This window comes from Falco biarmicus, chromosome 15 (assembly GCF_023638135.1).
Source record: "Falco biarmicus isolate bFalBia1 chromosome 15, bFalBia1.pri, whole genome shotgun sequence".
Taxonomy (NCBI): domain Eukaryota; kingdom Metazoa; phylum Chordata; class Aves; order Falconiformes; family Falconidae; genus Falco; species Falco biarmicus.
Window position 1 is genome coordinate 15,339,422 of NC_079302.1, and position 26,708 is coordinate 15,366,129.

General features: G+C 41.4%; 1 protein-coding gene across 1 annotated transcript; it reads left to right on the top strand.

Moving 5' to 3' along the window:
* Positions 1–545: 545 nt before the first annotated feature.
* On the top strand, positions 546–25,656 carry GPT2 (glutamic--pyruvic transaminase 2). The gene is made up of 11 exons (XM_056360231.1): positions 546–935; positions 11,700–11,789; positions 13,266–13,374; positions 17,032–17,165; positions 19,215–19,458; positions 20,215–20,294; positions 20,867–21,003; positions 21,685–21,859; positions 22,663–22,818; positions 23,870–23,982; positions 25,230–25,656. The coding sequence occupies exons 1-11, from the start codon at positions 588–590 to the stop codon at positions 25,318–25,320; spliced, it is 1,677 nt and encodes a 558-aa protein (XP_056216206.1). The 5' UTR covers positions 546–587; the 3' UTR covers positions 25,321–25,656.
* Positions 25,657–26,708: the final 1,052 nt, after the last annotated feature.

Genomic DNA, 26,708 nt, shown 5'->3' on the forward strand with positions numbered 1-26,708 from the left:
GGGGGCGCGCCCCGCCCGCGGGCGGCGGCGGGCAATGCGGGACGGCGGGGCGGCCCGGGGAGGCCTGTGGGTGCGGTAGTTCCCTGCCCATCACCTGACGCTGTGGGCAGGCGCAGCCCCGGCGCTGCAGGAACTACAAAGCCCGCCAGGCAGCGCGGCCGGCCGGCGGCTGCTGCAATCCGCACCTTCGCACGCCTCGGGGGGGCCGGGGTGAGCGCTGGCAGGGGCGGCCGCCGCCGCTGGCTCGGGAAGGATGGTTGTACCCGGGACTCCGCCGGAACACTAGCGCGGGCACTTCTGTCGGGGACGGGGGTCTGCAGCGGGGCTCTGATGCAATGGTGGGACCTATTGCTCCTGTGGTGGCATCGCAACACTGCGAGATCATTTGTGCCCATCGCAATTAAGTTTGCAGGATCTGGACATGGGAGGATCGAGCGTGTACGTGTGACTGTGCCTGCTCCTCGGCATTTCTCCTGACTGCATCTCTTGCTCGTGCGCGGCTTGCTAGCTCCCGGTTCTGGCTACAGGGTACGCCGATCCTCAGCACTAGTATCCTTATTCTTGCTTCGGGAACTACCTGGAAGACCATGCATCGTTTTGTCTCGGTTGCCAAGCAAACTGCGGCAAGCCTGGGCTGCGAAGGGCCGGGGGTCTGCCGCGGCGGAAGGAAAGCCATGGCTCTGCGCTGCGCCGCTTCGCTGGCGGCCGGGCGTCAGCCGCGGTGTCCCTGTCCCCGGCTCCCGCGGCCGGCGCGGGCGGGCACGGTGCGCTGGAGCAGCGCTGCCAAGGCCTCCGCGGTGAAGATCAACGAGAAGGCGAGCAGGGAGAAGATCCTGACGCTGGAGTCCATGAACCCGCAAGTGAAGGCGGTGGAATACGCGGTACGGGGCCCCATCGTCCTTAAAGCCGGCGAGATCGAGAAGGAGCTGCGGAAGGTGAGGCGGGGGCGGCCGGGGTGCGGGCAGGGCAGGGCGGGCAGGGCAGGGCGGGCAGGCAGGGCAGGGCGGGCAGGCAGGGCGGGCAGGCAGGGCAGGGCAGGCAGGGCACATCAGGCAGGGCACGGCGGGCAGGGCAGGGCACATCAAGCAGGGCACAGCGGGCCGGGCAGGGCGGGCAGGGCAGGGCACATCAAGCAGGGCACAGCAGGCAGGGCACAGCGGGCAGGGCAGGGCACAGCAGGCAGGGCAGGGCGGGCAGGCAGGGCACAGCGGGCAGGGCAGGGCAGGGCGCACTCCCCGCCGCTCCGCTCCGCGCCGCCCGCTCCCGCGGCGTGCCCGCCGCCGCCCGCGCTGGCCCTGCCCCCGGGGCACTCCTCCGCCGCCGCCGCTCCTGATTGGGGCGCCGGGGGGCTCGGCGGGGCCGCGGCCGGCGGTGGGGCCGACGTGGCAGGCAGTGGGGCCGGCGGCGCCGCCCACGCCCCGCGGGGCCGAGACGCGACCCCGTGGAAGCCTCGGGAAGGCGGGCGGGCGGCCGGGGGCGGCCCGGGGCGGCGGCGCGGCGAGTGCCGGTGTAGCGCCTCCCTGCCAAGTTACGAACTCGCAGACCAGGAGCGGCGTCTCCCCCCGTCCCTGCCGCTGCCCGAAGCCGTGGCCGGCCGCGCTTTCCCCGCGGGGGGCTGCGGGAACGGGGCCGGGGCGTGCAGCCGCCCCCCGCCCCTGCGCTGCCCACCCCGGCCCCACTGCGCTGTGCTGCGGGACGCCCCCCCCGCGCCCCTCACACGGGAGGCGGGAGAGGCACAAAACAAAGAAACCCGCCCTCCGGCTACTGTTTATCTGCTGTCACGGATTGCGTAAGGCAAATACGGTATAGCCCCGTAGAGCAGTGTTTACATTTCTTCAGCCACTGTGACCCCCCCGGTCCTTTCTGGTACACGACCACCTCGCACCATCACAGAGCGCTTGGAGGCCCGCGGGGATGGCAGCGGTACCCCCTGGCCGGCCCGGGACCCTTTTGAAGCCGGGAGCCTCCTGCCCCCCACGCGAGAGGGACCCGGCTCTTCCCAGCGCTCCCGTCCCTGCCCCTGGGCTCTCCGGAGCCGGGGATGCTGTCCGAGGGGGCGCCGGTACTGTGCTGCTCCTGTTGGACTGCAGGCGCCGAGGTGCTTCAGGACAAGCCGCCAGAGCACAAACCCGCTGTAGCGCTGCGCAAAGTTTTTGGTGCTTGTAGGAGCTCAGGCAATGCGGCCTGACACGGGATGCTCCCGAGAGCTTGGGCCAAAATGTGCTAAATAAAGCATCCAAGTCAGTCTGCGCTTACATTCGGTTCTTCCTAATATTATTTTTTCTTATTCCTTACCTTAATACTAAGACTTCACATTGGAAAAAAAATCCCAAACACCTCCCCCTCCCAAGCCCTTAGCAATTCAGGCATGGCTTTTTACTTGTACTGCTCACATCGCAGCTTCCCCTGCCAGCACCAGGGCTCGCTTGTTTTTGTTCTGAATAAAGCATCTGGCACGGTTACTCTTCTATGATTTCAAATATCATTCCTTGCCTTCACTGCTTTAGCAAGTCTTGCTAATATGTTATTACAGGTACTGCAAGACCATTTTGGTTAGTGTATGTAAAGTGCTTTGATCAAAACCAATGCCATAGCAATGCTAACAAGAAACAAGAAGAGATTATTCTTTGGACTTTTGTGTTAATTGGTTCCCCTTGTTTTAGAAGGTGAATAATGTTTTTATCTCACTGTGTATTACATACAGCGATTACTTATGTCTACCGCAATAATTGTTAGAAACAGCTCCTTTTTTAGAATCCTACTTAAAAACTTCAGAGTGGTGATGGAGATTTCATTTCCGAACATTTGGTTTGATTTTTGCCTTATAACTTGCTTATAAAGGTGTCATTGTCTTCATGCAACTAGGTTCCCTGGTGGGGTGCATTTTCCAGAGGATGAAATCTCCCAGTGTTCTGACTGAATGTGTTGTTTTTCAAGTTAACCTCACAGGGCAGGAGATACTACTTGACAAAACAAACATAATGTGGTCCTCACTAACCCCTCCCAACTCCCCTGCTTCCTTCAATTACCAGCTGAGTCACTGGCAGAGAGTCATCTTCTGTGCACTTTTTAAAATACGCAACAGCGAGCCATTGCCAATTGCTTTATTAAAAGATTGTTATGGCAGGTTTCGTGCCCACTGAGGCGACATTTTCCATTTTAAAGGTTTTTTCTTGCACCAGTCTCATGGAATTGTGGTAGCCATTATCAATGGCTACCAGCATTCATAGACATGTGACTATGCTCTGGGATGACTAAAGCAAACAAAACCTTCCCAGTTGGCAGGGGAGGAGGAGGGATTACTGCAAAAGTTGAGACAATGTGTCTGCAGAGAACCCTAATCAAGGAACCAGCTGAAAGCCTTCATTTTCTTCCCTACTGCTCAAGTTACTCAATCCTCTTTGCCTTTCTGATAAAAATACTCTTCCTTCTATTGTTTAATCAAACTGGTAAAGTAGCCTTGTATAACGCCTACGTTCCTTATCACTGAAACATTACAGATTATCTAAATGAGGGGTTTTGGTCTAAAATTTACCTCTGTGAGATCACAGGTCAATGGCACTTAATTGTTCCCTTTTCATTAAAACTGGACAACTACTTTTTTCATCTTTCTCAACCTTGGCTCACAGAGTTAGGTCAGCCACTGCTGGCAGAATTGACACTGCCTGGTGAAGTAAAGAGGCTGAAGCAGTTGCCAGAGAAAGGTGATGCCCCACAGCTTCTCTAGATCAATGATTACTCTTCACTGACAGCAAAAGGGTTGCCCCATAGCAACTTTATTACATATGATGGGGAAGGAGCTCTGCGCGGGCATGAAAGCATGGACTCTGTAGTATGTCAAGGAAGCGCCGCACTGGCTAGTGGTAGCAAGAGCAGGCAGAGGTGAAGCAATAATAGTAAATCTGCATTCGTCCCATTCTGCCAAGATGCTTTTGGGTCATTTGTCTCTATAAACTAAAAGCATCTTAAATGCAGACGTTGTCTAATCAGGTGCAATAGAGGCTCTCCCTCTTTAAACTTGGTTCAATTCAGTTAAGAGTTCACACTTGCGTAACTTAGACAGCTTGTTATGTAGACTATAAAATAGCTAATTGAAGCTGCTTGCACAGTGTAAGCTTTCATCTTCTCCAAGTTTTGTTCTGCTGCCTCAGATTCTGAATAGCAGTCCCTCTCTTATTCTATCTGGCACTTGCTTCTTTTGTATATTAACTGCAAATGATTACAACTCCACAGTGCACAGCAAAATAAGGACTAAAATGTTACTTGGGAAGTCTCTGACTAGGCCACTGAAGGGATAGTTCTTTAAAAAAGTAAATAAAAATGAGGCATTAATTAAGCAGTAATTTTAGCTAATGTGCCAGCGTAAGACAAGTTAGAATACTCTATTAAAGGAGAATAAGATTGATCACTTAGGATTACAGATAGGGCATGCTGTACTTGGACTTTTCAAGTCTTGTTGGCCTGTGATCTGTATTTATCTAGGTGGAAAAATGAGGTTTTCATCCATATTAAGTCTTTCCAACTGGAAGTCTTTATGCAAAGTCACTTACTTGAATCCCCTCTCTGAATATTTTTTTAAAAATAATTTTGAAATTACATCATGCTTCAAAAGTGAAAACCTGGTTTCTCTTCCCCTTTGCTAATATCCATAATCAGCTGATTCTGACTTACTAAGGTGATATAGGGAGAAGGAATTAACTCCAGCCATTTTCCTTGGTGTTTCTGGAAACTTTTTAAAGCAAGGTAGATCAAGAGGTATATCTTAATAAATGATTGTGCTCTCAACAGAACTCAAAACAAATAAGACCTTTTTTCTGTCCCCGTTTTTTAGACTTGCTAGCAGATGGCCACCATATCAAGTACTGACTTTAATTACATTTCAGACTAGAAATTTTAGCCTGCACATGGATTCAATGCAAGAATAATGTAATCTCTGGACAAAGCCCTTCTCTTTACTTAACTAGTAATAAACAACCTAGCTTTATCTTTACACAGGCAGCATGCATGCCTGATTTGTTACTTTGCACTTATGCGAATTTTAACTGACCTTGTTGTGGGAAGTTCCTTCATATCTGTTACTCTGACATCTCTCCCCACTTACAGTCTCCCTTTTTCCCCATTTCCTACTTAGGTTTTACACAATGTCAAATTGTATTTCAGGTTAAGTTGGCTTACATGCACTTGCAAAGCATGTACATATTAAACAGCATTTTAGGATCCACAAGTCAACTTGTGTAACATTGGAACCTGTGCCTGGGTTAGTGTAAGTGGGACAACATTGGGTCCCTGTTCAAAACTTTCAAATGACAAGAAAGAGGACAGAAGGGGGTAGAGGGATGGTATGCAGAGGTGCATTGGTACCTTGTAGAAAGTTCCCTCAGATCAGCACAGGTGGTTAGCATATTCCACCACTGGGTCTGAACTATGTGCCTTTAATGGCAATATGCAGTCTCTACACACTGAAGCTCTTTGGTTTTTTTGAACAGCCACTGTAGTCTGACTTACTTTTACAGTAAAAGGGTTCTACGCTCATCTCCTGTTCCCATGCTTTTCATTTGCATAAACTACTCCAAATAGGTTCCTGTTGCACATTTGTTCTTCAAGTCACTGGTTCACTCCCTAAATTTCTGTTTAGATAATAAAACTACCAAAATCCCTTCTGCTTATGGACCTATAGTCTCAGGTGGCTTCTGCTGAAGTATTTTGGTTAAAAGACTCTTGAGCTTTTCTTTTTCTTTTCTAATTCTTCAGGCTTTTAAATTGAATTTAAAAAAATCTGACTTAGAATCCAGACTTATTTGTAAATGTGAGTTGACTGTATCCCTGGGAGTTGTAGAAAGATAAAACACAGTTTGGACAATGACATGAAGAAATATAATTTGACATGCCAAGAGAAAGATACAAGATTGACTGGTACACCCAGTAATGAAAGATGTTAAGCTTAAATTACCATCCTATAATTTTCTGCTTTGAATACGTGACTGTGTGCACACTAAGAAAGTATCTTCCAGGCAAGAGCATCTGACCTCATTAAGACAGAATGGTTGTTCCTCAGCTGCCTGTACATGTTGCATATGGAAGGGAATCTGTCGTAGATGTTTTTTAACAGAGTGAAAACTTCTGCAGATGAAGATGAAAGAAAACAAGTTTTAAGAGTATGATTACCAAAATCATATGTTCAGAAGCACACAGTTCACAAGATCCAGTTATTTGATCTTTTCTTGTTGAATACACTAGCAAAATCTGTTCCAAAATAGCCCTTTTCCAATAGGTCTTCAAGTTAAGAGGGCACTGATGTCTAATCTCCTTCTAATGAGCATTATTTTAATTCCGTCATTTACAGTCACATTAAAATCTAGGACTTCATTCATACAGGCAAAATTTCTGGATGCAAATGCACTTTGAACAATGTATAAGGCAAAAGTAACTTGGCGACAACTCCTGTTCTGTAATCCCTGAATCAGATCTGCCAATTAATGGTGATTGTCCCATCTGATCCTAGGGAGCGTGCAAGTCATCACTGCCATATCAAGTCAAAATCCAGAATTTGCCTTCTCTTTCCTTCCAACAACAGTTCATGTCAGCTTGAATTACACATGCATAGCACAAACTCAAAGCCTTACTCTGTGGTAAGCAGGTCAGGTTTATTTTTTTGCTGTGAGCTGTTTTAATAAAAAGATTGGAATGCTAATTCAGGCCTTCAAGTCGCTATTAGTTAAGGCCCTCTGGGTAGTGCTTTCTCGGCCCTTTGAGAGAGGAGCGGGGGAAAAAAGCAACTTGGCTACTACAACATAGATCTCAACTATGCTGAAATGTTTGGTTTTTCTGGCTCTCTTATTATATAGCTTGTTTGTGCAAGTCACGGCAAAACCAGACTCAGCTTGCACTAGGGAAATAGCACAATGTTTCACAGTGTGATGTTACTGCCTGATAACCGCCAAGAGGAGACACAATGCAATGGCCTTGAAAATGAAACAATGAGGAGCAGTCAAAAGTCAAAAGTCAGATTCTGAAATTCAAAAGTAGTTGAAATACCATGTTGCTTTTCTGGGATTACAAGCACCTCACATTTTCATGGCCTCCTCAAGGGAACCCTTTTCAGTTGTCTCCTACCACCATTACCAAATCCAAATCATGCAGACGTCTTTACAGACTGAGGGTTTTCCTTTGAAATTTGCCGAAGACTTTAGCAAAGACGGCTTTAGGTCAGTTTTCACCCTTCTTTTTCTGGGCACGGTGTTATTTTGCAATTTGCCATCATTCTCAGATGGCACCATCATAAAGGGAACCTCCAGGCATGCTAAAATTTCTAAGAGACAAACCAGCTCCTGGCAGTGTACGCCTTCTGGTTAGTTCTTTGGGACAGTGTATGTTCTGGCATCATATAGTTTCCTTAATCAAACAATTCTCCCAACACTTCTCACATGGCGACTTTCTCCTTGAGAGACAGCTCATCATTTCATGCTGTACTCCTTACTGCTGGGTTTCTCGAGGCTGTGGGGATGTCTAGGGGAAAAGGAAGGTTCTCTAAACCTGGTGAACTACACAGAGATTTGTATTGACTCTGCACCAATGAATTCAGTTCATATATGAAAATCCATTCTCCCAACTCTGAATGATACTTAGAACACTGATACAGTTGTTAGAACAATCCTGTCTGACCTGCGTCAGGTTTCAGGGGCTTTTTATCTGGTCTCTTAAAAAGACTGCATTTCCTTTAAGAGGAGAGTGACAGAAGTACCAGTTTCCGAAGAGCTTATTCTAAACCTGGGAAGATACTTTTGTTCCATCCAAATCCCTTCATTATCAAGAAGACAGCAGCTGAGACAAAAAGCACACATTTTTATATTTTCTGATTCACATCTGAATTTGAAAGTGCAAGATGGCTTCTTCAGCTTTAAACATGGTTACTACAATGAGTCCCTTTGCCAACAGTTTCAAAAGAACGGCAGAAGATTGGCTTTGTTCCCAAGATCAAGATGAATCATGTTACAGTGGTTGTTTTGTAGGGCTGGGGATTGGTTTTCCCCCTTGATGTGGTTCATACCCTCTTCAGCAGACATGAGGATCTATCTATCTGGTACTTACTGCTCAAGAGTTTGTTATTAGAGCTCCTGTTCTGCAAGCTTCACTTCTCCAAATTTCTGACTGCTGGCAGAGGCCAGTTACAGCCCAGTCAGACTGCCTCTAGAACACACCTTGAGAACCTGCACATACGGAGAGAGAAAGAATATGAGAGAGAAAATGAAAGCATGAATGAGAAAGCAAGAGCGAGAGTATGAGAGAGAGAATATGAGAGAGAAGCAGGGTGGGGGGCAGTTCTCCATCTAGAAGAAAGCAAAACGATTCCATTGGCCTACTTTCTGCTCCCCTTGTATGTTCCTTGTTTTGCCAGGGACTTACATTGTCTCAGCACAGGCATGTTGCTGACATTGTCAAAAGACTGCTTAGCCTTCTGCAGTGAAATAAGTCTTGCCCTAACAAACTATGTCCTGTTGCAGCACTTTTCCTTCAGTTCTGCAACCTGATGCTGAGGTTATCAACTTCACACTCACATGTCCTCCTTTTATACAGATCTTTTAACAGACTTTCCAAAAAGTATTTGACATTAATCTTCCCTTGGATACCCATGTGCACCAGTGCCATCACCACAGGAGAAACCTTGACACAAGTAATCAGTGATTAATGCCACGCTGTCTTAAGGATTTGAATAGAATTCCACCTTGAACTCATCTGCAGAGTCATAGGCACTGTCTAGAATTCCCTTGATGCCAGCTTCTGATATCCTTGCTTTGAAACTTTGACTCATTAGCATTCGACATTTCTTCTTGCCTGTTACTGCTCCTGTTCCTTCTTTCTGAAATGGTAAGATGGGAGTTTTTGTTTCTGGAAGAATCAAAACTAAATCTGAACAACTTCTGATATTCCTTCTTTCAATAGGAAAACTTGAAATCAAGTAATAGAAAGTGATGATAAAACCCCTAAGTAGTCATAATAACTTTTTCTAGATTTCACTTGGAGGGGATACAGTGAATCTCGTGAAGACAGTTCTAAATAATTGCTGATATTAACTCATTGTCAGGGAAGGCAAAGGCCCCAGTTAACTAAAGGCATCTCTCTTTTGAAAGACAAAAAGAGCAACAGCTCTTGTGACTGAGAACAAGAAATATAAGTTAGTCAGGAGGACCACAGGCCTTTAAGCAGATATGTGAGAAGAGTGTTGTACAACACAGAAAACCTACTTGCTCCTTCTCTACCAAGTTTCACGGTAAGGTGACTGTTACGTATGGTTTGCTGTTTTCTCCAGATCAATTATTTTAGTAGCAAAGGTAGAGTGTGGTTTACGGAGTAGGTGATGATTATACACGCACTTGCAGTTGATGCCCAAAGGCAGTGATGGCATAAATGCTGAGTTTGGTGCTAGGAAGAGATCTGGATGCTCTCAATACTAATAAGCTGCAACATTATTTACAATAAATCTGACACAGACACCAAAAAGTTCTGTTACCTTTGTTGTAAAGGCCGTAGCACTACAAAAACTCCCAAGGTACATTATGAAATGCAGGGTATCTTTCAGCATTTCACTAACCTAAGAAGCAACTATTTTTTTATTGCAGAACACAATAGTATTTGTGTGAAAACCCCATCTAAATTGTCTTAACAGAATGTATCTATGCTGTTAGGGCTCTTGTTTGTTCTGGTTTTAATCTGGTAAAACAGGGTATTTCTATTTCATCTTACTGCTGAGAACTGCTATGTTGTTTTAGACTGCCTGACTTAAGGCAAAGAAAGTATCATCCCTTATTCTTTAAGAAATCTGTATTACTGTGCAAATCTAGTGAGACTGAATCAGTTTGCTGTAAGAAGGACTGAATGCAACCAAAATCTGTGGGAATTTTTCTTAATTTCAAGCTGGATTTGTTCTCCTTCTACATGCATCTTTCTTTTCCTGCTTATCTGTAAATTAGAATGAAACCATCTTGTGCTATCAGCAGACCCCAGAGAGTTTGAAGAGCATTTTCTAGCTATTTGTATTACTCACAGATTGCTAAATTTCAGCCTCAGGTACCTGTAATCTTTATCCGATATCCCCTTACCCTAATTCTTTATTTAAGGTCAAAATACTACTTTTATTGAGGCACTCACTTAGATCAGTAAACATGAGGAAATGACTTGATGGAGTCAGTGTGTCACTTTCAATTCTAAGCGAACATTTTTTTGAATTCCTGCTAAATTTAAGGCTGTATGAAATTGACCCTTTTGAGTCGGAATCAGCTGAGTCCAATTGTCTTGCCATTTCTACCTACCTATTTAATTTCAAAAGAAATAAATAAATGCTATCAGTTATATGATGGAATGGGTCTGTAGTGGGGATCTGAATCACATCCCATAACCTGCCAGCCACGTTGTGCAGCTGTAAACCTTGAAATCGTGGCATAGCTGGGCATTTATGTCCCTGGTGACTACTAACATTTTGGTCATTGTTATCTTTGCACATCTGGGTTCCGGTCTGTCGTTGAGGTCCAATACATAATCCATTGTAGAAAAGCAAAAATTAGTTAAGGCTTGCCAGCCACATATTCTATATCCAAATCCAGTAAATTGCTGTAAATGTATAGGCCAGGAAGAGGCTTTGTGAGTCCACAGTCCACAGCCAGAGCAGGTTGTTATGGGTAATTCTGTACAGAAAACTAATTGGTCTAATTTTGCAGTTCATTAGTCCACGTGAAAATCCTGTCACTATTTGAAGGCCGTTGTTAGAAGGCCACTGCTATATAGTAGGGACTGCTGTCTCTTACACTTAAATATACATTAGAAAAGCTATAAATTAGTTCTTGCCTACCTCATTTATTCTTCTTGTTATGTTGGCTTTTACTTTCAGTTAATCTCTTTTATTTAAATCAATGGTGTTTTTTTCCTAGCAATCAGTTCCTTGGCTTTTTTCCCTTATTTTATTTTGCTTTTTAAAGAGCTGTGATTGCTAATCAACATTCATCAACTGTTTTCCCTCTGTTCTCATGATGTATTCAGCTTCTGACAGAAAAAATGGCTGGCTGTTCAGATTTCAGAGATTAGGAAGCTTTTAAATATTCATGGTGATTATTTAGCACTTCTGCTGTTTATCGTATAGAACCTCACTACGATATACTTTGTAAAACATCTGTAGATGGAAAAGTGGGGTCATCACACAATGAATATTTAATCTAAATAGAAAATAAATAAGCAAGCAGTACTTTTACAGTTTTTACTCTAAAAAGTATTGAAGGTCTTGAGGTTTGTTTTGTTAGTGGATTTCTCAAATATCCTCAAACCTTTTTTAGCTTCTTGACTGATCCATCCCTCCCTTAGGTGTCTCAAACATGTTGCTCTAATACTGACAATTCAAAACGCCTTTTTAATCTTTTGTACTTCAACACATAGTTTCTGGGCAAGTCAATCTCTTACTTGTAGCTAGCAGAAGAAAAAAGCCAGACTATTATTTAAGAATGTGTCATAGTCAGCATAATTTCTGTAAATCATTTAAGATTTACTCGCCGTATTGTAGAAGAAATGCATGAAGCTTTACATTAAACACTCTATCTGTTCTAAACAGAGATTAGGCACTGTTTAGTTACAGCCGTATGACAGATACCAAAAAAGAGGAATTCCTTATCACCTACTTCAGCCTTAAGAATACATTGTGAATTATCTCTTTTTAGGGAATCAAAAAACCTTTTACTGAAGTAATTAAAGCCAACATTGGAGATGCACATGCAATGGGACAGAGGCCAATCACTTTCCTCCGTCAGGTAAGAATATTGTAAAATGTTATTCTTGATTTTTTATTAGATTACCAAGAATGCCTTAAAATCTGTCTGATGTGTGTATTAGTATAAATGATTCCCCAGATGCACTAAGACTTAAAATAATTATTTTGTAAAGAACTGCCAATTTTGATTTCTGAGCCAAAGTCCTATACCTTGCTTGTTAAGTGTGTTCTTTTTCAACACAGTAGATTTCCTTACTTTTCATATCATTCCCCATCCATAATTTTTCCTGCCACTTTTCCTCTACTGTCAATAATGCACTTCAAAAAAGAAAGTGGTTGTCTTCAAAGAAAAAAGCAAATGCCTTTCTTCATCTGACAGTATACTTTAAGATCTGCACCAGTTGGGTGTAACTAGTTATACTGTTGCCGATTTTGCACATTCTACCTTTGAGAAAACTAATTGGTAGGTTAACTTTCAGAAAAGACTACAACAAAATCCACATTTGTATATTATTCCTAAAACACAAACAAGGTTTAAAACTAGTGTGACACTATTTACTGAGCATCCCTTGTAATCATCCCTTTACACGTGTACACACATGTAAAATCCTCAGTCTATAATAATGTAAATTCAGAGTTCCAGGACAACCCAAAGCCATATCAAACTGGGGGTCCACGTCACAAGATTATAAAATTGAGCTATACAGCAAACGGTCAGCAAACTAGGAGGACTGGAGCTTCTTAGAAATTATTCAGACCCAATGTTATTAAAGAAAATACTGGGTAAATGGGAAATCTTTTCTCCCCATGACTGTGTGCACACATGGATTAATTCTTTAGTCATTGTCCCACAAGATGACAACAGCCTATCCATATTACACCATGTAAGCATAAAAATGAGAGACTGGGACAAATTAAGCTGATCTCAAGCAAGACCTCTAGATTCTTTGCGTCTTACTTTCCTTCATAAACTTAATTCTGCTAGGTCATCTTTCTACTTTTACTATGTTCTATATCACCACTTCTTTTTTAATTAAATATTTCCCACAAATTCAAATTAGTAATAGCTATAAGTTATTTTTGGGAAGGATTATTAGAACATGCAACTGGGACTTCAAAATTTGATGATATTTCTCAGTTCTGCTCCATATTTAAACTCTTGATTTCTTGTCAATAAAGTGGGCTAGTAATACACAGAGACTGTATAACATACGAGTAATTAACTGTGTTTTACTGTGTTTGCAGTGCATAGCTTACTTGGACTCCAATCTTCACTGTCCATAATACAAATAGTTAATAATTCTATAACTGTTTTTATCAGCAGAACTTGGAACACAGTAAGACTTCTGTACGTCACTTCTGTAAGCACTAACCTTAAAAAAACAACTGCAAACTCTTCATCAATAATCTTTGGTTTAGATTTGTGATCTTCATTTCCAAGGAAAGTTAACAGTAATATAACCAACTTAAAATAAACATTGAGAAGTGGCCAATTTACATTTTCTTGGCACTCTAGGTAGTGGCACTGTGTACATACCCAAACCTGTTGGACAGCCCAAGTTTTCCAGAGGATGCCAAAAAGCGAGCCAGACGGATCTTGCAGGGTTGTGGAGGAAACAGCTTAGGTAAGCACGTGTTTCAGTTGCTCCTGTTGATATGAGAATCAACAAAGATAGTTTCAGTTATCTGCAGTGCTGAAATTTCTTAATCAAGTTTTTTTATATGATTCCAGGTCAAATGGGAGCTGGCCTAGGGCAAAATGATCGGGGCAGGATTCAATTGTGTCCTACCAAGCAGTGACAAATGATGTGAATTTTGGATGAGGCTTGTCACAGGAAAGGACACAATGGGCATTATTAGAAAGCTATGGAGGCCTCTCCACAATAACACCTAGGCGGAACCCTAAAGAGAATGCTGAGCTCTTTTATATTAGAAAAATGAGTGGCAGAGAGTGCTAGTGAGGCTTTGTTACTGTTCTTACAACATCTGTTAATCCTCGACTCTGTGTCTCTTGCTAAATCTAGGTGGGGCTGTTTACAATTTTATCATCTTTAGGATGTTTCCCTGCCAAGGAGTCTATGTCCCTGTAACGATGGTATCAGCAAACAACAGATGTCCATCTCAGCTGATCCAGTTCACAGTCCTGTATCTCAGTTTTGAACCATCAGTCCAAGTATCTTTGTCAGGATGTGAACTGGCATATCAGAAACTCAGGTACCAAGACAATAAAGCTCTGCAAAGGGAAAGCTACACAGCTGAAAGGTGGTAGCTTTTTACTTATCCAAGATAGTTTTAACTGAAGGTGTCAAAACCCTGAAATAACCCTTGAGAGAATTAAAGAACTCTGTTTTCAACCACCATTCCTCCAAGAGTATACATACACTATACATGTAAGGAAGTACAGACTTTATGTAGTCAGTAGGGGGGAAATGGAAGAGACAAATTCTTTATTGTGTGGCAACTGTACTGCCTGCTTCTAATTGGGAATGCCACTAGGATTTCTACTCTGCAGATAGTGTTACAGCTGCTGGGTACAGCAAAGAATCTGGCACACTTAATCACCTTCTTTTAGGTAGGCTCACAGTGACATATTCAGAGTATGCATTAGAGTAATTGGCATATTTCTTAAGCTTTGTGGTTGCAGTGCCTGTTTGCACTGGCATATTTTGAAAGTAGGCTCTGTGAAACTTAGTAAGATAAACAAAACCTAAACAGTGGTTATGTTAGCGGTATTTCAGCCTTGGACTATTCCTAACAACACAGCCTAATACAGAACGTATTTTATCTTCACCTTTTTTTTGCATTGGTTTTGCTTCTATATGTAAAACATTAAATGCACATTTATCAAAACTGAGAAGTTCCTCTAGCTCCATTAACTCCTCTTCTGGCTTACTTTTGAACAATAATTTGTCATGTAGAGTTACTGGGAACATGTTTGAATTTTGCCTCAATCTTCCTTTGTAGCGATTTTCACATCCAGGGACATGGTAAGGGTGCTCAGAATGCTAGGTCTCAGCCGCATGCTGCAGTGAAATGTAAGGAATTCAGCCTTGCATGATATTTCAGAAATATGTTGACTGTACAAAATCCCTTTTCAGCAGATCACGTATTTCAAGTAATTTGCATTAGCTCAGTAGGCGCTGAGGAAGTAGGACTGAAACAGTTGCAATATTCAAGTAAGATGATCACTCTGAATACACCCTTTTAATTTCAGTAGAGAAAATGCAGTTCTGTAAGTAACTGGAGTCTAAATTATTTTTTTTCCTGATACGATATGTACCAAAACCAACTGTCCCTTTAAATTCCTGAAAACTAAAACCACTGTAGACCTTACCAATCTGCTGTACTGGTTTATACTTTCTCTCCACCCTCCCTGTCCCCAGTATCATATATCAGCCCCTTCTCTTGGCCTCAGTTGCTCCTCAGCCTCTGTACACCATCCCATAAACACACAGCGTGCGGCAAGTGGATGTGCAGCTGAACAGAAGTTACTCCTATCACTTTGCTGGTAGTTTGACAACTTACTGCTGTTCTTTTCGTGGCTGAGAAGGAGAAACTGGCTTTCTTGGGAAAAAGCAAAGGTCAAAACCCGATGCCTCCATGTAGCTTTAAGTGCAGTGTTGTGTTTTAATAAAACCTTATTTTCCAAACATTTGTCAATCCAACACAGAAGCGGCTTCACCACATACGATCGAGCCCTTTGAAGTGTTGTACCCGCATCTATGCCAGCCTATTTAAATGTATTAATTGCAAAGCTAATACGACCTTCTTGACCTGTGGACATGAACTAGAATAACCTTACTTCCAATAAACGTCCATTTGGCAAAACCCTACTCATAGTATTGAGTCTTGTTACTCCCAGACCAAGTATGAAGGCTCAGATATGTCCTCAACTTCTGTTGTGTTCAAATACTCTGAGATTCCTTTGACGTCACTTACTTTGCATGTGGGATAACTGTCACATCCTTCCAGGCAGCTGAGAAATTTACCTCTCTGCTACATTTGAAAATACCTAATACATGCACATGCGGCTTTTTGGGTTGGGTTTGCTTATTTGCATTACACAGTGCAAACAGATGGGTTCTAGTCAAAGCTATCAGTTGAGTACAATTAAGTGTAGAAGTCCTGAAAATGGAATTCTGGCCTTCTGCATCTCCTCACCGAGTCACGCAACTGAGTCCCCGGTGGAGCACAAGACAGAATGACAGCTTGGGTTTGTTCTAGTTTAACAACAGCTTCCTAGCTGTGGTCAAAAACCCATGTATAGACCCAAAATACCTTTTAGTCCTGTAAAAGTAAATGTTTAGGATGTCAGGGAACTTTGTGCCTGGAATTACCATCTTGTCCCATGCAATTATACAGTACTTGCAAAGGTTCTTTGTCTTTATAGATTACACTTCCACAGAAGTATTATCAGGTAGACCACCAGCATGTAACTGAGTGCTGAGAGTTAAGTCAGGCACAATTATTCCACTCCACCCAACAAGCAAAGAAGATTCTGCAGCTTCATGACAGTGTTCTAAATTAGATGTACACTTGTCACTTCATTGTCCATCAGTCTTAGGCTTCATAGCTTGAATCCATTCCTGATTTTGGCTTAGGCTTATTTTTACTCTTTATTTGTTGCACACGCTCAGGAATAATGCACACAGGCATCTAATACCTTACTTTATTTATTATTAGTTGTGCTCTGTAAACTGCACATAAGGCTTATGGATTGGGGTGACCCTAGATGTTTCTGCTGCAAGTAACTGAAAAGCAGTTGTGGGAGATGCTGTGGGGAGAGAGAAGCAGTTTAAAATTTTGGGGGTTTCAGACAGTGGGAGAAAATGGCATGGTATTATTTTCATATTGGAAATAGTAACCTTATTTTTGTCATGGATTTGAAGAAGTTATTTTCCTTTCTATTGCACATGCCACCTCAGTACTTAAATAGGTGTTGGTTGACATTCTGAAGTGGTTTTCAACATAAAGCAAGCAACTGGAAGATAGTCAAAATGGGATTGCTGCCCCAGTTTGCAAAGTAGCCTTTAAATCCTACTTTTTAACAATCCAGTATTTTTTTTTTTTTGTATTATAGTAATACTTATGATATTTGTCTAATTCCAAATGAATTCTTTTGCTCAATGAACAAACCAACTCTTTCTTACTCCCCCAGTTCTGGGGATCCAAAGCCCTCAGCTATAGAAACACATTCAGACAATACTCAGGAGTTTTGCTACCGAACAGAAAATCTGATGTTCGTTTTACTCAATTCTCATCTCATTCTCTATTTGTCACAGGATCTTACAGTGCCAGTCAAGGTATAAATTGCATCCGTGAAGATGTTGCTTCATATATTGAACGAAGAGATGGAGGTGTTCCTGCAGATCCAGATAACATATATCTTACCACGGGGGCAAGTGATGGTATTGCTGTAAGTGTTAAAATTAAACCTGTCTTTTCTTGGTATAAACTATAATTTATCAGTTACCTTTGGAAATACAGATCTCTTGTCGAACATCTGGTCTCAGAAACTCCTGCAAATTTGATCTAACAGATACTGAAGTCACACGAAGTGGATATCCGATACCCAGAATTATGTGGATGTGAGATGCCAGCTAAGAAACAGGTGTATGGAGACAAAGTCTCTTAATATACATTAACTTGTATCTTTTGTAAAGGCCGTATAAACTACATAGGTGCCTAAATATAAATCTAGGAGATTCAGACCATTCAGACTAAATAATGGTGTCCTCAGTGGTTGAGACACATTAGCACTGCAGGTCAGAGGGTATGAATCAGTGGCAGAGGGAAAAGGGAATGACCTCAGAGGCGAGAAGGATCAGCAGGTCTTCTTCCTAGCAAACTCTCTGCTAGCGCAGATTAATGCCAGTGAAAACCCCAAAGATCTATTTCAGTAACCAGCTTGTCTGGGAAAAACTTCAGGTTTTGGCTTCAACCAAGGTGCGAAGATGGCCTTCAGTTAAGACAGGAATAACTGTCTCTATTAGATTTTTCCTTTACACAGACACATTTACTGATATTACAAGCACCAAAAGTTCTTTGCGTTTATTAAGGCAGCCTTTCATAGCTTGTTTGTAAAAGGTTGGTTTTTTTTTTTTTTTAAATGACATCTAGTGGCAGAGTTCAGAATGACAATGTTTGCCATGAACAGCTCTCCAGGTGTCTTTAGCGAACTGGCTTTCCAGAGTTTATGATGCCAAGCGGTTGGTGTACTGGTAGCTTGTCAGGAATGGCAGCGTAGCATATCAAATCTGTACCATGCTTATTTGCTTTCACCAGTGATGAAAAGTCAGCAGTACAAGTCTCATTATTTGGCACTTCCAAGGATAAAACAACTTTTGTTTCCTAACTTGGGGGACAGAAGGCGTTAAAGTTTTTAAATTTGCATTTGGTCCTGATTATACATTTTGGATGCTTGGTATTTTTAAACTAGTGGTGGGTACAAAATTATGCTGATTATAAATCATTAGCTTAGCAGCTGAGTTAGTATGTGATGAGAGGCACAGAAAGGCAGATTTTGTTCTAGAACAAATGAGAAACTTAAAAGGATACCGCTGTTATACTTGCAGAGATGTTTTTGGTTTGGCACTATCAATTACACGTTGATAAGGATGCTGCTTTGATTGCATCTGTACTTCTGTACTGCAGAGTTCTCCCTTGATTATTTGCCAAGAAATCCATCCACTTCCTGCACCAAATGCACTCTTTCATTTAATTCACGTGTAAAAAGCCTACACATAGACACACACAGACACACAGCTGCTGGGCACAGGTAAACCCTCTGGACTGACCTTAGCACAAGCATTACATTTCTCTCTGTATCTTCTGGGAATAAATTACATAATTAGATTTCCATCCCAAGACATGGAGACTTTTGGTCTCTTCTGTTACTTGAAAATGAAACCATCATGTGAGTCTCTAGCTTTGTTCCACCTGGCCACAGTTTCTCCTAATCTAAAATAGGTCTTTCTGTTCCAAAGGAGAACCTCCACAGGCCCCAGTTTCTAGCGTCTGGTTTTATTTGTTGGCCTCTTGTGTTTAGTGAGATAAATGAGTGGAAGGCAACAAGCAACAACAAGCTGAGGCTTCTTTGCTTACAGCTGGGTGCAGTAGAAAAATCATTATCTTGATATTCCTGTTTCCAGCTTTCCCTCTAGCTTTGTGCTTAGAATGTTTTTTTGTAAGTTTTGCAGGTGATCAGACATGATCTCCAGAAGCCGTGACACGCAGAGGAATTCCATTAAGCTGAGTTAGACCATCCTCACTCAGCCAGTAACTTAATAATGTGAAATAAATAAATGCCCTTTGATATGAGAAGATGACTGTATTCTTCTGGAATAGAAATCTACCTTAACTCTAGATTTTTAAAGAAGGAAGATCAGTAACTTATTCTAGCATATACTATTAATGCTGGTGTGTGACTTTTTTTTTTTTTTTTAAATTCCTACTTTTTCCCCAGACAATTTTAAAGATCCTGGTCTCAGGAGGTGGAAAATCCCGAACAGGAGTGATGATCCCTATACCACAATATCCCTTATATTCAGCAGCCATATCTGAACTAGATGCTATCCAGGTGAACTACTATTTGGACGAAGAAAATTGCTGGGCTCTAGATGTGAATGAACTTCGCCGTTCCTTGAATGAAGCTAAGGCATATTGCAATCCAAAAGTCCTCTGCATCATCAACCCTGGAAATCCCACAGGTATATAGCAATTTTATTTAATTGTTGGGCTTTAAGACGGATTTTTTCCCCAAATTTTTTCATTCATTTGACATTGCAGGCAAATCCTAAATACGTACCAAATATGTAAAGCTGAATTCTAGAGATCAGTGCTCTAAGTAGGACAGTATGTCAAACTTTTTGACACTTATTTTCAGTATCATGGAACTCCAGGGATTTGGGAAGAGAGGAGGGAGCAGGTTCACTTCACTGGATCCCATTTGAAGCCACAGCTTCCACCGAACTTTTGCAGACTTGTGGAATGACTTTCAGTCACTTCTGGTCTTTGTCACAGATCTTGTCTCTGACACGGCCTGTAGCCTCTGAGAGGCAATGCCTGCAGATACACTGAGGGGCAACCACTGCCTCCCTCAGAAGAATCTAGTTTTTCAAGCAGTTGAGGGTGATGAGTGGGATAATAGCTCACACTTAGCCATCATGCATGTGAGTATTTGCCATGATCTGTTACACACAGAGTACTTTTAGTAAGTTACGGATTGATTACTGTATCTCACACTTCCTTTGCTTGAGATAGACTAAGTTACCTTGAACCGTAATTCTTCCCAAAATGTTCCTTTATGTCACACTTAATGAATTAAATTCTAAAATCCAATGGCACTTTTTTGAGGACGAGCGTTAGCTTATTGAAAAGCTAGTAGCCTGACTAGGTCTGGGCAAAAAGATTTGTATATATAATGTTCCACTAACTTTCTTCTTGCTTTAAAAATCAAACTATAGGACAGGTCCAAAACAGAAAGTGCATTGAAGATGTGATACACTTTGCTTGGGAAGAGAAACTTTTTCTTCTGGCTGATGAGGTAATGGAATACTCTGTTCTCTCAAAAGCACAGCTGAAAGTACACATACGAGGTGTAATTTTGTTCCATGTCTGGTATTGATATTTTTTCAGTACCGGGAACAGATTCTTTAGTATCATATTAAGACATGAACAAACAGGCAAGATTCTTAATGTCAGAGGATTAATATGAGAGGTGGCTTGATCTGGATTTGAACTAGGGAGAAAGTGTAGGGAACACAAGCAAGGAGACACAAGGAGGAGCTTTTCTGGAACCGACTTAAAAACCTGTGCGATACTCAGACCACTTCAAATGAAAGAAACAAAAGGGAAAATCAATTTAAACATAAAAGTAAAGCTTAAATTACACAAAGAAGATCGCTTTCTTCCAAAGGCTAAACTATTAATTATGGCCGCATGAGATAAAATGTATCATTACAGTAACTATTACTTAACAAAGCAACTTGTGTCTTCTAAGGGCTTTAAGTTTTGAGTGTTGCCACTGTTTCTTCAGTTCAGATCTGGCTCTCTAAAAGGCCATCTTTTATCCTTAGTTGAGGGAACAGAGCACATTAATGTCTTCTGACTGTTCAGGTTTACCAGGACAATGTGTACTCTGAAGGATGCCAGTTTCATTCTTTCAAAAAGATTCTGTATGAGATGGGACCCGAGTACTATAACAATGTTGAGCTGGCCTCTTTTCACTCCACCTCTAAGGGATACATGGGCGAGTAAGTCTGCTTTAGTTTTTTTTTTTATCTCATCTTCCTCATTAATCTGGTTGGACAGCCGTTTCATGCTAGTGACCTGAAGGTAATCCACTGTCTTCTATGAGTTTTCACTAAAAATTATTAAGAAAAGGAAAACGAGCATTTAAAGCACAGAGTAATGGATTAGCTCAGTGGTTTTCAAACTACCAAATAATAAGTGTGTTTATTTCAGACACTTAATGCCTCAGTTCCACAAAGGTGAAATCCTACAGTCCTAAAATACTGTCTCCAACATTCAAGGGAACAGCTCAAGAATCACTGGGATGTCTGATATTACAAATGTTTGGGTTTGGTTGTTTTGGGGAGGAAGAGATGGAAGAAGAATAATTTTCTGATGAAATGAATGCCATTACAGCCATATGCTCTTGCTCTGAAGAGCACACAATCCAAGCTAATTGTTAACTTGCCTGAAGGGAAGCTGCATGTACACCTTTTTCCCTGTATAGGATACTAGGGCTTAATGACATAGCATTTAGCTCCATCTTAAAACGTTATCAGTATAGCAGCTGTTTCAACAAGCTGTACGTTATATATTGTAAGATGCTCATTAATTGTCTTTCCACTTCTGCAGTCATTTTCATTGCTTTTCCAGTGTTTATACACTTGAGGTTAACCAGTCTTTTCTGTTCACTTTAATCACAGATGTGGCTACAGAGGAGGTTACATGGAGGTCATTAACTTGCACCCAGAAATTAAAGGACAGCTTGTTAAGCTGCTTTCTGTTCGCCTTTGTCCTCCAGTCTCAGGACAAGCAGCAATGGATATTGTAGTGAATCCTCCAATACCTGGAGAAGAATCTTATTCACAGTTCATAAAGGTCAGCAATAACAAGCTTGTTCTTTCGTGCTTTTCCTAAACCTAAATATTGGGAACTCAAAATATGCACAGAGACCAGTCTTCTTCCCTTTCTTCTCGGACAGTCCTGTAATAACACCAGTTTACAGAACTATGCAGGGTATTTTAAATTAACTCAATATGACTACCTTTAAAAATATTTTTTATCCCTTTTATGGCTCCTTTGTTTAAGAGCCAAAAAAAGCTAAGGCGGCATTACCAAGTCAGCTTTCCTGCTGATAAATTCCTTTTCTCCTGTTTTAGCACGACATAAGAAATCAATAAGTTTTGCTTTTACTAAAATCTAAACAGGACTGTAAATTCAAATACAGTTATAAAAGCAGCCTTGCTCTTAGGTATCCAGTGCCTCTGTATTCTGAACAACATGGTAGTCTGTATTAAAGTATACATATAGTTTCTCACTTGTAAAAATGAATTTGGCTTAAGAAATTACAGTATTGAGTTAGATCAAAGGTTCAGCTACCACGATCTCTAAAGACAGACAAGAGCACATGCTCAGAAGAATGTAAGAAGAGGACATGCAGACAGAGACTTCTGCAGGGTATTGTCTAGCTACACCACTTTGCAGTTGTATCCTGCTGATGCCTTTTTGCATTGCTGTCTTTAAGGGTATGACTGGAGTTGGGAACCTCATTTGTTCCAATCGCTCAGCAAAGCCTTCAAAGTGCTTAATGCGGGCAAGGCTTCTTGAAGCGTCATAGTTTCCTCTGACGTTTTTATTGCCACTTCAAATACCTCAAACTGAACACCTTTCCTTTTAAACAGGAGAAGGAGTCTGTTTTGAACAATCTTGCCAAAAAAGCCAAACTAACAGAAGACATGTTCAACAAAGTACCAGGAATTCACTGCAATCCACTTCAAGGAGCTATGTATGCTTTCCCACGGATCTTTATTCCTTCCAAAGCCATTGAGGAAGCAAAGGTCAGTCAGTCAGTTTTACCCCAATCCATTTTAACTTTCACACACTTGTGCCTGCCACTTGTAATAATGAACTTTTATCCAGAGATAGAGTAAGCTCATGTAGTTACACAAGTGGTACTTCATTGACTATGTATGATCTTAAATACAACATGATCTTTCTTTTAAGAGAGGAAAACAAAATAGAGCGTGCTGTCCCAGTGGTAAGGCTTCCAGGTTGAGAATGTTACCCAAGGACATTGGTGTTAAATAGATTAAGTCATAAGGTGGGCAAGTAACTGGACCTGTGCAAATTCCAAACTGCTGCCTGTGCCAGCACGTGCGACAGGGGTTGTGATGGCAGTGTGCTACTGACCCTGCAAAAGAAGCCCCATTCAGCAAGTGCAGGGAAGACGGAGGGAGGCTTCCCTAAACAAATTTTACCTTTTTGCATTTGAGTCAGTAAGCTATATTACTAAATGAAAAATCTTTTCCTTCCTAACTAGAGCTCTCTTACCTAATGTGGAATATTCATTTTTTAAAGAGAGTTTTATCAGCATAGCTGAGGACAAAAATAGGGCTGTTTTTCAGCTGATTATTTGATTAGGCATATAACCTGCAGTATTTAAGAACTTCCATAGTTATTAAATCAGGGGACTTTCCAGTCTGCAGATAATTCAGGGGAAAAAAATAGTAACTGCCAACAAAACTGGAACACACAGCTCTCAAATTAATTTCATCTTGTCAAATGTCAGTGGCTTAGATTTTTGTAAGTACAATTTTGAGAGTTTGGACAAAAAGTTACAAGCAAGTCAAGGAGAAAAACAAAAATACCTAAACTCTTTTTTTCAAAGCAAGCGTTTCGTGTAGGTTCTTCAGCCTTGCTCCTCAATGAAGTACTGTTAGGTAGTTCACAGTACGAACTGTCCCATTAGCAATTGTTCTTCATCTTCTTCAGTAAATAGATTAAGAAACTAATAATCTAACAGAAGGTTACAGAAAGAAAAACAATTGTGAAATTCTATATATTCGAAATATTTTGACTTCAATAATTCCAAAACATCCATTCCCTTAGACTCATAAAATGGCACCTGATATGTTCTATTGCATGAAACTTCTGGAAGAGACCGGAATATGTGTTGTACCTGGAAGTGGATTCGGCCAAAGAGAAGGAACCTATCATTTCAGGTACGGTTTCTGTTTGTTTAAAATCAAATTAACTGTAATAAGCTAAGTACCATCCCAGTACAGTTCTTTATCTTCTGATTAAATGTAAGGATTTTTATTTCAGTTTATGTTGTCTCACTTTCTACTGGACATTTTCTGTGGGCTGACAGCTAGGTCAAAGACCTGGTCTGCTAGATAAGCTATTCAGGTTTTAGGGTGTTTTCATAGCTTGCTGACATAGTTTTATTCTATTTTTATACACTGACAGTTGAAATGCCTTCTCCACAAATACAAACAGTAATAATAGCTTGTACTCTAATCTTAAAGTTGGCTAAGGCATTACAAAAACTGCCCTGCTTTCTTCTGGGGGGAGGGAGGATAAAACTCCATAACGTTTCCATATGGAAACAAAAATGTTTCCATATGGAGAAACTGCGTGGAAGATGCAGTATCTTCTCTACAAATGTGCTCTGTAAACACACTGAGTAACTCTTCACTTTACCAAAAGAAGATGTTGGACTAAACTTTCCAATATCAAAGCTGTGAACATAAACTCTATTGCTTTTGCTTCCAATAAACAGCGCTTTACTCCAGCCGAGCCACTGACAGCTAGACTTTTTCATGGAATTTAGTCTTGTTCAGTCTGAAGCAACGTCACAGAGGGTACCTTTAGCCGTGATAGTTCTGCAACAGAGATAGCAGCGTGAGATGTCTGGGTGCATGCTGCTCCAGGAAAAAGCTAGTGTGAGTCTATTCCTATACCAGCGTGGGAAAAACATTTTGTTCTGTAGGTCTTGCATACATACTCAACATGATTTTCAGATTATGCAGAAGAAGGAAGAAAGGGCCCAAAAGCTGCAGTGTAGGGTGTTGCATTGTTTTAACGTTTCTGAATTAAGTTTTCAATTCAAAAAGAAATCTACATTTACTCAGAGCTGCCCACCTCCCAAGCTCAAAAAATGGGGTATAATTTGGGGTAACTGCACCAAAAATGGAAACTGAGTTGCTGTTATTTCTTACTTCTCACTCAACAAAAAATAACAATTCTTTCCTGTATATTAACCAACTGAAACAAATTGCTCTAGTTTAATAGTATAGTTCAATTAAAGCACAAATGCAGAAAATAAGAGAAACACATCAAAACAGGTACTAAACACGTTACTAGCTGTGCCTGGAGATTAATCAAGAGCTGTGCAAAGATCACAGTTTAGTTTGTTTTGAAGATCATGTGGGTTGTTTTATTTCTTCCTTTAAATATTATTTTTCAGAATGACCATTCTTCCTCCAGTAGAGAAGCTGAAGATCCTACTGGAGAAAGTGAAAGACTTCCACATAAAGTTTCTTGAAAAATATGCATGAAACTACTGTGGCTTTTTCCCCTCATCCCCTCCCCTTCAAGGCGAATGCAGAAAATGAACAAAGATGTGCTGAGAATGTGCTGTTCATCTAATCTAACTAAATTCAAAATAGAACCAATCTCAGATATTGTTACAACCTATCGGACTATTCAATTTAATGTCTGGTATAGAAGACATTGTTACACTAACTTTTTGTTTAAGGGGAAGGGGAGAATGTGAAGAAAGTGGTGAGAAGAAAGTCAGTAATTGATTTTGTGCCTTGATTGGAAGTTACATTTGTGAACTTTTGACTCAGTAGGTTGGGGAAGGGAGCTGCTCATTAAAATTACTACTGTTGTGTTGTTTTTTTGGGGTGTTTTTTTACAAAACAGAAATGTCAAGAGCAATTGTTTAGCTAGGAACATGGTTCCCATCTTGAAATTCTACTAAACAAAAATTCAAAACCTGCATTATAGATACTGTTTGGTTTGATTTTTATTGTTGTTGTTAAGTATGAAGTGTTCTCCAAACCTGATTAAGCATGTAGGTACATCATGCTTATTAAAAAGAAAATTTTGGCAGATGTGCGCAGATACCTTTGTACTTCTGTTAAAGAGAAGTCCTGCCATCACAGCATAATGAGTGGAACATGCAGGTTTGATCAGAGGAGTGAACATGGTGTCTGCTTGAACCCTATGTTTAAGAAGCGGGAACATAATGAGGAATATTAGTTTCTTACTCATATGCTGTTCAACACATTATCCCAGCATAAGAGAAGTTCACTGAACACTTCCTCTGGTAACAACTCCCTGAGTCTCCTGTTAGCTCACATCTTTTACATACATGGAACATAGCAAGTTACTGTTTCAAAGCAGATCTGAGTACTGTAAATACTTTCAAGCAGGGTAAAATGCAACACTATTTCAGAATCCCTTTATCTAGGGAGAACATTTGTTTGGAACCACGTGACTGAGAGGCCTGTTATTTGGCCAAAATCCAGCTTGAACTGGCATGGACTAACAGATGTTGTTACCAGGAGAAATGCTGGGGGTGGATCCTAATGAAGGAAAAGGTATTTAAAGGAAAATTTCTTGCACCTGGCATAAAGATAACGATAGCCCAGCTCACTCTTAAATCTTCCACAGTCATACTGCTGGCTGAATGATCCTGCGTGCTTATTGAAACCCAGCTAAACCAGGTCACTATCTAGCAGTACAGCTGTATTACTCTCCTAATCGATGCCAGTCTCCCTGCACAGCAAAAGGCAGCTTCTGTTTCTCTAGAGAGGGAAGCTGGACACCTGCTAGCACTGATAAAGGACTGAAGGAACATATCTTCCAGTATTCAGACATGAAAGCATTAGCATTTGTCAGGCTTAGGCTTAGCATTTACAAAGTTTATTCATTAAGA